The sequence below is a fragment of the Haliotis cracherodii genome, unplaced genomic scaffold (genome assembly GCF_022045235.1).
Source record: "Haliotis cracherodii isolate W230 unplaced genomic scaffold, xgHalCrac1.p SCAF_5, whole genome shotgun sequence".
Taxonomy (NCBI): Eukaryota; Metazoa; Mollusca; class Gastropoda; order Lepetellida; family Haliotidae; genus Haliotis; species Haliotis cracherodii.
In genome coordinates, this window is record NW_027266308.1 from 68,444,318 (window position 1) to 68,457,423 (window position 13,106).

Genomic DNA, 13,106 nt, shown 5'->3' on the forward strand with positions numbered 1-13,106 from the left:
CGTGATTGCGAGTAATTATTATTAAATATTTATCGTCCCATATGGCGCATATTTCAAAGATGTGAGTCACATTTAAACCACAATGTCACGATCGTTTTTACCACGTGACCGCAAAAAAAGACAATGACAGATTCAATTAGTTTCCTCATCGCTTACATGAACGTCTCCGCTTTTCAACATTTCTGTTGGCGGATTATTTCAGGGATAACGGTACTGGGTGCGTTCAGGTGGTGAAACTACATCTTCATCATCAGGTGGCCCCGTCCCCGTGTTCAAACCCATGACTGCAGTTTTGTTTGTTTGTTGTTTAACGCCGCACTCAGCAATATTCCAGCTATATATGACAACGGTCTGTAAATAATCGCATTTGGACCAGACAATCCAGTGATTGACATCATGAGCATCGGTCTACGCAAATTGGATAAGATGACATGCATCAACCAAGTCAGCGAGCCTGACCACCCGATCACGTTAGTCGCCTCTTACGACTAGCATAATCGCCTTTTAGGGCTAGCATGGTTTCCTGAAGACCTACACTACCCCGGATCTTCACGGGGAGACAAGTATGGGTTGCTGAAGACCTACTCTACCCAGGATCTTCACGGGTCCATGACTGCAGTTCATCATCCGGCTCAGATACTGCACCAGTAATTCAGCCGGAATCAAAAGTGACCATATGCCCCACGCAAATTAGGAAAAGTACGGCATCATATATCTAAATATATTATACCATTCTAAAGATTATTGAATTAGATACCCTTGATATATAAGCCTACACCCATATTAAATATAGACAGGGAACTGGTATCATTGGCAAATCGAGTAAATTGACAATGTGAAAGATTGATAGTTATTGTCAATAAAAAGTCGGGCATTATATCCCGAGGCTTCAGCCCGGTGTTCTCCGTGCAGTTTCTAGCTGTCAGTAACCATGACATTTCAACCAAAGGATTTAAATTAAAAAACACAATGTTCAACCAGAACCGAAGAGATGGTGCAAGAAGCAAATTTCAATTAACAATTTCTGATCCAGATCGATATCTTCTCCCCCATCCCATCTGTCATCCGCCTGGCTTCGTCAGATGAGGAACGATCGAGCGAGGGAGGCGCGGCCCCTGATTGGCCGGCGCTCAACACAGTGATCCATTGACCGACCTAGCAACTCCCCGCACTGTGACAATAACCCAATCCCCTTGCCCCTCCTCCTCCCTGGTGTCGGTGAACGCTGGAGAAGTGAAACCCTCCCGACTGTCCAAACACGGCCTGTTCCGGCACACAATCAATGCCTTATCTCCACCTTCACGCTGCCTCCGCCGTCCATCACGTCGCGAGGCAGTCAAGGTCGCCATTAAAACCGCATTGCACCGTACCCATTGCACACAACAAAACTGTATCAAAGGGGGATAAATAGTCGTATCGGCCTGTGTAAATAACAATAAATATCTGTATTAGGAGCGTAATCGGTAATCGTAGTGACAGCTTGCACGGTCTCCGCTCATTTCTTGTGCAATCGTTACGACTTGGCTGGAAGCAGCTGCCGGTCAGAGAGGTTCTCTCACCGCTCAATCAGAGCGACGTCCCCACATGCTTCCTGCCTAGGTAGACATACTGATTTATATCACGGGAGGTGACGTAACGAATGATTGACAGGTTATCTCGTGTCCGTCACAGCTTATATCGATTTTATTCGATATTCTAAAGACAAAACTTCCCAATATACAAAGACCCCAATTGTTCTAAAAATATATCGCTTCTCATTTTGAACGGATCGAATTACAATCGGGGAAAAAACTGCCACTTGAAATTGATTAGTTAAATTGTTATGAAACCGAAACCCTTTTGTCTGATAAATTGAAATGTAATAGGGTCGACGACAGGCTGTTTATATTTGCATAACTGCTCGGTACATGAATATAATTATTTCAAGACATAGAGCATCAGTAGGTTCATCACGGAACTAACAAGGTAGTGTGATAACAAGTCCTTGCTTTGTCCCCGCATGCATATAATAGATTCAATCTGGGATTAATTTAATGTTAAAAAACATCTTGAGCGCAGCGGAAAATACGTATGGGTTAGTATTCTTGTTTCACACTTGTTGAAATTAATTCTCCTCTATTAAAAGCCGCACGTCGTTTAATTGTATAATATGGGCAAATAAAAGAAAGAATTGCTTTGAACTCCAAATGTTGTACGGCCGTGAACTACGGGTTCACACTTTCCTGCCTGTCGCCTTAACCCATACCAACATGACACGGCTGTATTCTTCGTCTCTCAATTTGCAACAAATCCTCTGAAAACACATCAAGTGCAAGAAACGCAGCCCTCCTCACCACCCCCCACCCCTCCCTGCCAATATTCAGATGCTGACGACCAGCAAACAATCGTGCAGGAGCCCTACATGCCCCAATGTACATTTCACACCCATAAAAGGATCGTGCATTTTTATTTACATGGGTCACATAAAAAACCCAACAATTTACGGTGCTCTCATTTCCTCGTCGTCCATACAATGGGATGCAGAGTTAGGAAGACATTTTGTCTCGTCTACACAAGAAGCAAATAACAAAATGTCATCTGTTTGTCTGTCTAGTGGGGTCAGAGCGGGAGCATGGGAACTGGGTGCCCCGCCCCCCTCGGGCAGCACTGCCGGAGCGCGATTACTTTCACTTGTTTTGAATGTACATACTTATGTTTCTATTCTAAACTACAGTCATGACATGTCATGTCAAGGATGTCAGCAAGGATGAAGGAGAACGTACATTGTCTTCCTCAGCAACATTCATCACGCATCTGCTGGGCAGGTGGATTGCTAGCCCCATGTTACTATTCACACCATGTTGAATCTCGACACCAGTCGCTTCTCGTCAACGTTTGTCCTCGTAAAAATCATGAATTAATCCGAAATTATGTTTAATAATATAAACAGGAAATAGACTTACGTACACTTTAGGAATTTTAGTTAATATTATTCCCATAACAATTCCCGCAACGTCAATGTTGTGTATGTACTATTGAATTGTACGTACTCTCGTAGTGAATGCACTATTGAATTGTACGTATTATTATAGTATGTACTATTGAAGTGTATGTGACCCGTGAAGATCCAATAGGTCTTCAGCAACCCATACTTGCCGTAAAAGGTGACTATGCTTGTCGTAAGAGGCGACTAACGGGATCCGGTGGTCAGGCTCGCTGACTTGGTTGATGCATGTCATCGTATTCCAACTGATGGATAGATGCTCATGATGTCAATCACTGGATTGTCTGGTCAAGGCTCTATTTACAGACCGACGTTATTTCGCTGGAATGTTGCCGAATGTTGAAGTGTATTTACTTTTGAATAGTATGAGATATTGAAGTATGTAATATTTAAGTGTATGTACTATTGAAGTATGTACAATTGAAGCGCATACACTATTGAGGTATATGTGATATTGAAGTGTATGTACATTTGGTACACCAGTCACAGTTCACTCGTTGAATAAGCATAGCAGTTAGTTCCGTCTGTTCGGCATCGCTGTGATGTATGCTTACTATGACTTATCTCCCAGTGCACGTGCCTGCACGCGCCAAGGCTCCCCCTGGCGGTAATCAGTGGCATCTGCGTCTAGAGGTAGGTAATCACGACTCAGTGTAAGATAATATCCCTGGGAAATACAAAAGAAAGTGTTTGTGGGTTTGTGTTTAGAAACATTCCCCCAGCTCGGACTCGAGCAATCTGACATGCACCGGTGTTCAAAGAATGCGGCCCCTTGCATCGACGCGCACGTGAGACGACACGCGTATCCACGCGCACGGGAGACGGCACGCGCATGCACGCACAGACGGACTGCCTGGTGGAATGTTGGGTTTGGTAATGTGTATCTGACCACAACACACAAAAAGCCGTTTAACGTAAATAATAGCTGTTGACATTCTGCAGTTTACTATTCTCGTTACGCACGTGCCGTGACGTCACGAGGCCAATTCGCGGTGTTATCAAAGGAAACGATTTATGCAAATTGACGTCACTGACGAAAAAAGTATATTTTTCTCCTACATGTGCATGTTATATAGCTCAAACAAATGAACAGTTGTTTTGATTACCATGCAGAAAATCAACGACAGGGTTAGTTAGCTTATAAAAGGGGATTGTAAAAGCGAGGTAATTTTAAAACATCTATTATCTCATCTCGACAGAAACAAGCTCAGCTTTAATTAATCGACAATAACCAGTGATCTTTTCCAGGGACGGGATCCCTGCGTTGTGCATGCTTTATTGTGAGTGAGTGAGGTAGTATTGTTTTACGCCGCTTTTAACACTCTTCCAGGGATATCACAGCGGGGGACACCAGAATTGGGCTTCATACATTGTACCCATGTGGGAATCGAACCCGGGTCTTCGGCGTGACGAGCGAACACTTTGACCACTAGACTACCCCACGTGCTTTTGAAATACAACCAACCACTCAATATCCGCCCGGAGAAAATGTCTCCACAAAACGATATCTCCAGTGATCTAACACCGTTTCATTAACATGAATTATTTTTCATTCATTCATACTTTGAATGAGATGTGATGTCATAATTTGCGATGAGTCAAATACTTAAACTGGTCTCGATTGATACACGGCAAGTTGTAAATATTTGCTGAAAGTCATAACTGCTATTCACCCGCATATTCCGAGAAAAGTTCAATAATGTTGCGGTTCGCCCCGATTATGTTTCTAGGTTTGTCAGCACCATACCCGTGCTCGTGGGTTTCACCGAAGTGGTAAACGTCTAAGACCTGCATTACTTCGGGCTTTCCTTCCACATTAAGCTGACACGCCGTGATGTAACTTGAATACTGCTAAAAGCGGTGTTAAACCCAACTCACTCACTCACTCACGTTGTATGGAACTGTCACCTCAGATCGGCAGAGTAAAGGATCCGTTCTGTACAAGTGTAATTCTCATCTCAGTCATAATCGACTCCTGCGGCCAACACGTTGAAGTCAATAAGCGAAACGTGACAGCGACCTGGACCTTGTGTAGTATTTATTTATGAATGGATGTAGGTACAACAGATTCCCACGGCAGATTCTCAGGCTAACCATCATATGATTGAAATATATCCATTATTTGTTTTACAGAAGTCGAAATTAAATCAGCCGAACAGCGAAACTAATTTGTGATACCACTTCTGTTATCAAATTCAAATTTAATTTATCATTTTAATATTCAATCCGATTCCTCTAATTGAACATGCCATCTTTTCGTCAGCCCACAGACATATTTTGGATTTAATCTAGTAATTCCAGTTTTTTTACACTACCCGATGAGACACTAAATTATCTTGAACAGATAAGTTTACAATGATGACATTAAACCAAGTAGAAAATAGCGCACGTTTTTCAGCACTAAAGCAGTAAATGGCTCCAAAATTGGTTAAAAGTTCTATTTTCCGTCATTTTTAGAGAGCATATTAATTTCCTGATATTTTTGAAAAGTCGATATCATATTTCATGGACATAAATACAAAGTATACTAATCAGACTGTTTAGAAGATTTTTCATGAAAGAGATTAACAATAAATAACAAAAGACTGATTAGAAAATCTTTCATGAAACAATGAACAAAATCTATCATCAGATGTAAGTGCGCGTGGTGAACTTGATGAATGGGCGATAACCGGTCATACAGATGGAAATGACACGGGCGGTACTGACCATGGATAGTATAACCTGCGGTGCTGACGTCACAGTGGTTACTACTCAGAATTTCAAGGACACCCGATTTATTCATATGGCGACAGTTACTGTCATAACGTGACTGTATTCATATGAACATATCGGGCGTTCTTCAATTATTTGGAGTCATATATATATATGCGACACGACAGTCATGCCCAACGGGGGCGTTGGGTAATGTGACGATTTGTCCTAAATTGCTACAATAAAAATATATCATTTTAACTTCTGATTGTTTTTTGTTTTTTTTATAAATTCCAATTCAGAAATACTTCAAAGACGGATTCCCGAAATTGGAGACCACATATCAAATGAACGCGTCAGTCTTACTATGTTAAAAGTGGAAAAAATACAGTTCTTTTTAAAATATTCATCATAATGTTAAATACCTAATGTTGAGAACCCCACAATAAGGTGTTAATCACAATGTATTTGTGTATAATTGTCACCGACACTTGCGTAGCGGTGAAAGAATCGTCTTTGATCACATTGTCGGTATCTGTACAATATTAAATACTATTTATATGGTATCTACTAAAATTGCCGCCATCTACACCATGTTGTTGCAAAACCCGCTACGGAGAATTCATCAAAAGCATACCTTCATCACGTAAACAATTCGGTATACCGCTTTTGGAATATTGGAAACAATATCACACCAATTGAACCTACTGTCCACTGAATTATTAATGTCTTAAAAGTTTCAATCCTTGTAAACAGTGTGATAATATTCCCTGTTGACAACCGATATACTGTTCAATACGAGAGGGAGTACGTTTTAACTTCAGACACTGTTTGGGGAGTTTAACGCGTTTAATTTCCAAATTTGGAAGATAACTCCGGTTTCAGAATTGTTACCCCGCGGAATAAAACAAAATATAGATAGCGTTTCATTACATTGAGAGTGAAATATTCAAGCGAATAATACCATATGAATTAGGCACATAGATCAATGTTGCAGTGTACATGCAGTGCGCATATACATACTTAGGACGACGTTATTGCCCGGGCTTTCTCACGCGGATACTCGGCTGCATATACCTGTCACCGCAGGCTGTCGCGCGCCACGCGCCATCAAAACAAAGTTGATCATAAAGTCACTTGTCCCCAGCCCATTACAATACCTGGCATCAGGTAAGACGACACACGTGTTGGCGGAGCCGCGGTGTACGGCTTCAAACTTGCACGCTCAGGGCTGGTGGAGCGTCTGTGTGTGTAATGTATATATGATATAGTATGGAGTTCATGCGGTGCTTAAACAGATTTAACCGCGTTAAAGACCATCCTTAAGGTTCGCGCACGTCACGATATCCATAACACAGTTATCAGCTGGCTTAATTTATCGTTGCAAGCGATAGGATGGAATTTGGGATTTTATTTCAATTTTATACTATATTGAATTAATTAATTCTCGAAAATCTACCCAACCTAATATCATGTTTAATATGTTCTGCCATAACTTACAAACAAATGAAAGCTTGTCATGTCTTTTATTTACACGAGACTGCTAATAAATTCAAATATACCATCCATTCGACCGTTTCGGCTGAAGATATTTTCTTGGTAAGACCTTGACGTTTGCCGAATGTAAAACTTATTAACAATAAATACAAATAAATAATCATACAACATATTAAGCTGACACTTGAATGAATACTAAATGATTTCTTAAAGTGCACAGCACAAGCTACAATTGATTTGATTGTGAATAATGTCGAGGGCTGCTTGACAGCGTTGACGCGCACGTGGCTGGGGACAAGGGTAAGCCTGCTCACCACACCTCGCACTTCGATCATCAAATGAAATACTGATATTCAATATCGGAGGATTGGGATCGCCGAATATTTCTTCACAATGAATTCTATAGACACGGATAGCTTATGCGACCTTTAAATACCTGCGGTCATAAAGACGAATTCTCCCCTAGAGTTATCAATGAGGCCGAGCCTCGGGAGCTGGAATACTCTGGTGTAGTTGCATTGTAAGCTGCATACTTTGTTCAAACATATAATTGATTCAAAATTTACACAGTGAACCAGGAAATTCGAATATACATGAATACCTATATAACATTGGTATGCCTTCTACTCGCAGGGAATGACAAGATAGAAGGTTCTGTGTTATACCCACGTGCAGGGTAAATACATGTCTCCACTCTCGAATGTGCACATTGCGAGGCTTCCCCGAGGTAAACCAAATAAATAGGCCAGTATATAGGCCAATGGTGACGTAATAACATTGAACCTAAGAGAGAAAATTTGGCATGAGAGGCGAATACTCAGAACAACCACCTTCTGCGATACACGCTCAGCTGCCAAGAACATCACACTTTTCTACAAGAAACACATTGTTATAGCTTTACGTAGTCATTCTAGTCGTGAGCCACGTTCGTGCAACAGAGTACATGGAAATAAAAGTGAAATAAAATATAATATGGGTACTCACGGTCCAAGCAAAGTTAAAGGGTAATTCCAGAGTGTTGCCGGTTCCCTCCGGGAGGGTGAAGGAATTTCCGTGGTGGACAAGGCTCGACACATTCCCGAACGTACAAGTCCCGTCGGGTGTCACCCGAGATTGGTATTCCTTGAGACAGGCTCGGAACTGGGTCTTACAAGGGGTGCTGCACACCCCCTCCTTCCCCCTACCCCCGGAACAACACACCCCGCTGGCGAGCTCCCCCCGGGGGTTGTTGACAGAGAGGACACCCAGCTCGAACACCCCCGACCCCGAACACACTTGCATCACGACAACAACGACGACAGTGCAACAGTGGAGGCAAAACATAGTTTAAAGGCCAAGTCTGCAATAATCGTTGTAGACGTTCGGGTTTACTATGCTTTTCAAAGCATACCTGTTCCAGCCCTTGAGATAGTACACAAGTCGGCCCCACTCTTGTGCTCGCATACATTCCTACCCTGAAACGCGTTTCAAATATCACTTTTCACCCATCTTCACAAAGCGGCAAAAATAATTCACCGCTGCTGAAAAGAATGCAAAATGACATCCCCTCAGATAGTTAGCCAGTATCGGAAACTTGTACAAAAAGTGTTTCCACTACCTAATGGTGTGGGAAAGTATAGCGACCGACAGATGCTAGTATTTTTAGTCAGTTGCACTGTGCGCATGCTCGGTCGTTCAATTAAAGGGGCTGGCACTCGCTGTGTTCAATCGCGTTATTGCACGAGCTGAGCAGCCGCTAGCGGAGGGAGGGAAAGGGAAGCGTCCGGTAACCAGTGGTCAGTGATGAGCTCTGGTGAGGGGTAACTGTCCAACGCCGGCAGGGGAACTTGACAAACTTACAATGCACTTTGTAAACTTGAAACAAGTTGAAGATTGTTGTTGGGAGACGTGGATGTGTTATGGACTGGAAGCGTGTGACGGCGTGCTTATCGACGAAGAGCTGCTTGAAACTTGATCAAGGCTGCTGCAGCAGATACTGTACGTGTTGTCAGCACGCGACACGTGCTTCTCACGCGCCAGCACGTGCTGGTGGAATACCGCAACATAGCAACGGTATGTGTCGTCCCTAGAGACGAAGTCACGCGACAAGAGACAAGACATATTCACTTGCTACCCACAAACTCAGCGCCATACCTACCTATGTACAAACGTTAATCAGGAACAACTTGTAACAACAAAATTACAAAAAATATATTCGCTCGTTATTCACTTCAATATTCTTCTTTGAAGATGAAATGTCGCACCGTGTGAATGAGTTAATTAGCAACCTTACAGCTATCCTAACAAAATAATTAAAAGTTCGAAATGCAAAAAAATGCGAAACACCATATAATCACAGACAGCATATACCTGTCTTTCTGTAACCATTTATACTGAAAAATGGAAATAAGTATGTGAATATATGTTGCTACTGTACATTAAGATTTTCAACTTTTTGTCAAATTTGTATCCTACTACAAAAGATTAATATTTGTGGAATAGTTTCGTTTTGTTGTCATGGTGACCGTGGAGTCAAAGTTAGTTTACGATCCGCTGCGCCCTGTGATATTTTGCAAAACAATATATATGACCTTATTTCATTTCCCAAAATCACATTACCAAATATTTCCCTCGCAGCTGTGTCAGACATTAGTGCATGTGATATGTAAATAACAACATGACACCGATGTTGGCACGGTGTTTATGATGTGCCAACGATTCACAAATTCATTTACGACAACGACAACAATATATGATGTAGTCCAGGTGGGAGCGAGCGTCAGCCCAAGGTCACGTGATCCAGGTGATGGCAAGGGACCGTGGGAACGCTGCCGTGAGGGAGAGAGATTGTCTGCCGCCGCTGTGTTCGAGGGGAGCGGGGCTCGTGCCGGGACCGACTATATCATGTACATGTCAACGTCTCTCACCCCCTCGCATGTCCGACTGCACGGGCCCGGGATCCGCTTGGACGGATGGAATCAACAGACCTGTCTCCCGGGAGGTACCTGGAGTGTACCCGAGGAGGCTCTCCAACCCCCTTCACGGACACGCGTTACGCAATGTGCAGTTTGGTGTTCTGTTAAAGTCTTGGGATTTCAACCTTTATTAATACCTACGTTTTGTATATGTTACGCGTTGTCACGCACAAATCCTCACACAACACACACATACATTATACATGACACACAAACCTCCACACACAACACATAGCATTAGACATTACACTCAAACCACCTAACATAACATTACACATACACACATCACACAAAACACGTCATGCACAACAGTGAGGCGTTAATCAACACTGCACACAAACCATCACACACATACTGCCACACATCACACACTTGACATCACACACACGACACCACACACACATCGCACACGACACCATACATCAGACAATACACACAGATATCACATATCACACATCTCGCATACATACATCACACACATTAAACAGACGACACCACACATCACACAGACCAGATATCACACACAATACACATCACAACACACATCTCACACGCATTAAACACACGACATCACATATATCACACACACGACACCACACATCACACACACGGCATCACACATGACACCACACATCACCAGACATCACACGCACGACACCACACCACACATCACACACACGACATCACACACACACGACACATCACACATACGACATCACACGGCATCACACATGACACCACATCACACACGACACCACACACACGACACATCACACATACGACATCACACGATATCACACACACACAACATCACGCACAGTTACAGTATATCGTGTGATATATGTGTCATATTGCTGGTTACAGCGAATCGTGTGATATATGTCATATTGCTGGTTACAGTATATCGTGTGATATATGTCATATTGCTGGTTACAGTATATCGTGTGATATATGTGTCATATTGCTGGTTACAGGGAATCGTGTGATATATGTAATATTGCTGGTTACAGCGAATCGTATGATATATGTCATTGCTTGTTACAGGGAATCATGTGATGTATGTCATATTGCTGGTTACAGTATATCGTGTGATATATGTGTCATATTGCTGGTAACAGCGAATCGTGTGATATTTGTCATATTGCTGGTTACAGTGAGTCGTGTGATATATTTGTCATATTGCTGGTTACAGGGAATCGTGTGATATATATGTCATATTGCTGGTTACAGTAAATCGTGTTATATATGTCATATTGCCTGTTACAGTGAATCATGTGATATATTTGTCATATTGCTGGTTACAGGGAATCATGTGATATATGTCATATTGCTGGTTACATGGAATCGCGATATATGTCATATTACTGGCTACAATATAAACTCACTTGTGCTAAATGACAAGAAAAATACACCATAATAAATGTATAGGCTTGTGGCTAGTTTGTGGTATGCAGTACTATGGCAAGTCTCTAATGTACCGGTTCTGATCGTATGGATAGAGTGACACTGAAATAATTTTTGATTCATGAATTACAACCAAGCAGCCCCTCGCAGGGGTCAGCAGTGTTGGGAGCAGAGGCACGCGCAACATGGCGGTCTGTGTCAACACACGTGACTGACAGAAAGCGAGAACGTTTGTACAAATCAGTTGATGAGTCGTCGTTTGCTGGGTTCGCATTTCCGCTTGTTGTTAGAGAAGATCTGATTCAATGCCGTTTTGACAGCAGCTGTGCCGATTGACCAGGCGACAGAAAGTGATGATATTAACTTGTATCCTTATTAAGGCCGAAGTGGCCAAATATTGATGTCCACAATGAAATTACCGACGCCTAATACGGCCAAGCCCGACACGGACGGCCTCTATCGTCTGACAGCAATTCAATATCACAGGCGCTTTAAAGACGGGTATCTGATCTTTTCAAAAAGCGTCACTTTGAATATCGACTCCATTTTGAATAACTCGATTATACATTTACCATATTATCATATGTACTGGGATGTCAGGTTCGGAATTTGAAAATGTGTATACGGAGAAGTTATGAAAAAGCAATATTATGAGATATTTAATTAAGAACGTTCTCTTTGCAGCTGTCTGTGCCGATGACAACACAGACTAAACCAGTGGCACCACAAGGAGTTGGTCCGCCTGTAATTTGAAGCTTGGAGATGGAACAAGTTGATGGAGACGAATGCAGCATAGTAATACGTGGTCTTAACAATCGGGAACAGAGTTTAATGATGAAATGTCCTTGGTTATTATGAAGAGAGTTAGACTAACATATAGTCTCTGAAATGAACATATCATACAGAAAATAAAAATCTAATAAAAAGGGAGCCCAGTGATTCTCTTCATTTTCAGATACTGCAGTAATCTAGACTTGCCAAACATTATAGACTTGCATGGGCTGTAGTTGATATAAATGTATCAGGGTCTGTAAGACAGACTAGAAGAGAGTGAGCGAGCTCAGTTTTAGCTTTCAATTGCATATCAGTCACCCAGCTCTGAACATGTGCTTCTTTTCACCATTCATGGATCGCATGAAACATTACCATCAAAAAATTATATGCATTTATCTAGAAGTAGAATATGTGTCCTTGTGTCCATTGTTATTCTTGGGGTAAATATACCAGTGTCTTTGTGTCCATTGTTATTCTTGGGGTAAATACGCTAAACCAGTGTCTTTGTGTCCATTGTTATTCTTGGGGTAAATACGCTATACCAGTGTCCTTGTGTCCATTGTTATTCTTGGGGTAAATACGCTATACCAGTGTCCTTGTGTCCATTGTTATTCTTGGGGTAAATACGCTATACCAGTGTCCTTGTGTCCATTGTTATTCTTGGGGTAAATACGCTATACCAGTGTCTTTGTGTCCCTTGTAATTCTTGGGGTAAATACGCTATACCAGTGTCTTTGTGTCCATTGTTATTCTTGGGGTAAATACGCTATACCAGTGTCTTTGTGTCCATTGTAATTCTT

The 13,106-nt window shown here is 42.0% G+C and overlaps 1 protein-coding gene across 1 annotated transcript in view; it reads right to left on the reverse strand.

Annotated features, from left to right (window-relative positions):
- Positions 1–8,810, reverse strand: part of LOC139442609 (protein jagged-1-like) — an 86,561-nt gene extending 77,751 nt beyond the window's left edge. Inside the window, exon 1 of the mRNA XM_071223466.1 lies at positions 8,159–8,810. Coding sequence (XP_071079567.1) covers positions 8,159–8,497 — 339 coding nt within the window. The 5' untranslated portion in view covers positions 8,498–8,810. The remainder of the gene's footprint in view (positions 1–8,158) is intronic.
- Between the last annotated feature and the right edge of the window lie 4,296 nt (positions 8,811–13,106).